The sequence below is a fragment of the Raphanus sativus genome, chromosome 5, assembly GCF_000801105.2.
Source record: "Raphanus sativus cultivar WK10039 chromosome 5, ASM80110v3, whole genome shotgun sequence".
Classification (NCBI taxonomy): domain Eukaryota; kingdom Viridiplantae; phylum Streptophyta; class Magnoliopsida; order Brassicales; family Brassicaceae; genus Raphanus; species Raphanus sativus.
In genome coordinates, this window is record NC_079515.1 from 19126151 (window position 1) to 19128917 (window position 2767).

At 29.7% G+C, this 2767-nt stretch overlaps 1 protein-coding gene across 1 annotated transcript; it reads right to left on the minus strand.

The window, feature by feature from the left end:
• Window positions 1-775: 775 nt before the first annotated feature.
• LOC108858430 (protein DOWN-REGULATED IN DIF1 11-like) lies at window positions 776-1305 on the minus strand. Its single transcript, XM_018632356.2, has one exon. The coding sequence runs from the start codon at window positions 1283-1285 to the stop codon at window positions 815-817; it is 471 nt and encodes a 156-aa protein (XP_018487858.1). The 5' UTR covers window positions 1286-1305; the 3' UTR covers window positions 776-814.
• Between the last annotated feature and the right edge of the window lie 1462 nt (window positions 1306-2767).

Sequence of the window (2767 nt, forward strand, 5' to 3'; positions counted from 1 at the left end):
TATATTATTAGTAACGTTGTTTGAGATAAATACCAAAAGCATAAACAATCATTAAATCTTTTTTCCCTTGGGATCATTTGATTATACATGTGTTTGATTCCTTCAGGAAGTGAAGAAGCACCGTATGATCTCTTAGACTCTTCTTCTTCTTCTTCTTCTTCTTCACTCATTTTCATACCCAAAAAGTCTTCTCCATTGAAACCATCTTAATAGAATCATATCTCTGCATCTTAAGGAGATTTCATGTTCCGTTTACCCCATATTTCTTTGGTGCTTATCCCTTTCATAAGATGGTGTAAAAGTAGTGATCGTATCAACTAGGATAACCTGAAAACACAAAGAAGTTATATGTTTTGAGGAAAAACTTTGCAAAATAGCTTTACATAATTAATTCACAAATCGTTATTAAAAATTTTCAAATTAGATTCTATCTAGGATCAAAAATGAGATTTAACTTTTTTTTGTTTTGAAAAAAATGAGATTTACCTATTGTTTTTTTCATATGTCATTCTCCTACTTTTTTATTTGCTCTTTTAAATTTACTTGATTTTCAAACAACATCATTTATTCGAGTTACAACGAAAGAAATCTTTGATTTTTTTATCAAGATTCATGTGCAATTAGATTTTATATTTGAAAAACTAAAAAACTATACTAAACAAATATTTGCTAGAACAACCCATGATTAGAGTCATGACAATGAATATGAACATTTGATTTCATTTTATATAGATAGAATAGTATAATAAACCATTATTTTATAATAAATCATATAATACAGCAAATGTTCAATCAAGATAACTTAACCACGTCATTATGATGACGAAGGACTTTCAACTTCAGCAGAACATCTATTCCAAACCTCATTGGTTCTGAAAGAAACTTGAGAAGCAAAGCGTTTAAGTTGATACAATCGAAACACGAACTTTCTAAACTCCATGTAGCATTCTTTTCCAGCTCTTACTACCTTCAGACAACACTCTCTCGAAACAGGTTCATTCGTAAGAATCTCTTTAACAACATCTTCATTACATTTCCCAATACCACTGGACCCCATCTTGTCCCCACAAGTTGTGAGATATGCTACGTATTTTGGTGGCAAGTTCTCGAGGATATAAATATTGTAATCCTGTGAAGCCGGCGATATCTCCCTCAATGCTTCCATCTCGGGACCGGGATTGACCAATGGTTCGTCGTTAACATCTTTTTGGCCGAAACTTGGATACGCATATGATACTAAAGTGGTAATAATGATAAATGCCACAAAAAGTGTCTTCATCTTCATTATGTATTATTACTTTTAACTTTCTTATTTGAATTGTTTTCTTTCTCATATTAACATGATCTATAAGTATGTATATATATATAGTAATCAACTAGTTTTGAATGTTATTTCTGCTGATTTGTATTAATTTTTTAAAAATAAACGTTTTCTAGTTGTTTTGAAACAACACAATTTCTTAATTAATTACTTCAGTTTTCAGTTAGTTCTAAGAATTACTTTTAAAGTTGACTTCTATGTTTCACACATTAACTGTTAATTTAATAATATTTCACTTATGTCACATAATGTAACTAACAGAATCTTGGATCAATGTTTCTTGAAATCATTACATGGTCTAAACATACCGGTGATTTCAGAAAGGCAAAAATGAATTGTAGAAGAAACATCTATGCGATCCCACGTTTTCTCAGTTTGGATCTTCACAAACCGTGTCTCAGTGTGCTGCTTTGGCAATATACTCAAGTGTGTATTATCCATCACCTGCAAGGCTGCAACAAAAAAAGGAAGTTTACATTTATAAAAATACACTCCTGAATCTTATGCTACCATATATGTATAGTAGTCACAGACAAGAGACAAGATCATACATGAACCTAGAAGCAAGTCAGTAACACGAAAAGAGAGATTTTTTTAAGACTTATTCTTGGGTTCACCACTTAGGGTGAACCTCTAGTTCACCAACCAATAGGATTGTGTCATTTAAGATTCAGTATATTTTTAAAAAGGAAACAAAATATTATCGAATTATATTATACTTTCAAAATAAAAATTAAATAAAATTACTAATCACAAAAACAAAGCAATTTAATCTAAAAAAAAATATTTTTAAAAAATATTTTTAACGCTCCCAACAAACATTAAATCTTAGACTTTTGGATAAATCTTAAATTTTAAGATTTATCCAAAAATTTCGGATTTACCGAAGGGTTTAGGGTTTACACAAGGGTTTATAGGGTTTAGGATTAGGATTTAGGGTATAGTTTATTGTTGATTGTGTTATAAATAGTTTTTTTTAAAATCAAAGTTTTATAATTTATCTAAAGGTTTACTAAAGGATTTAAGGTTTAACATTTAGAGATTAGTGTTTTTGTGGTATTATTTTTTTTGAAAAAAAATACTTATTTTTTGCATTTAGTATTATTTTATTTTATTTTTACTTTATTTTTTATTTTTAAAACGTAATATAATTTGGCAATATTTTGTCTCCTTTTTCAAAAATGTCAAATTTAAAATAACTAAATTCTATTGGTTGGTGAATTTATAGGTTCACCCTAGGGGATGAACCCAAGAATAACTATTTTTTTAAAGGAAAGGTGAAACCTGGCTCGGACTCCGGCTTCCAAACCACAAGCGAAAATCCCTAGCACTGCCGCAGATTGCATGAGTATCCTCTCAGAGTAATTATAAGTTAAGGTGAGAATAGCTTCGAGTTTAAGCAACAAGAGCTTTTGATATGGTTTCTGGTTATCTGGATTTTGACCT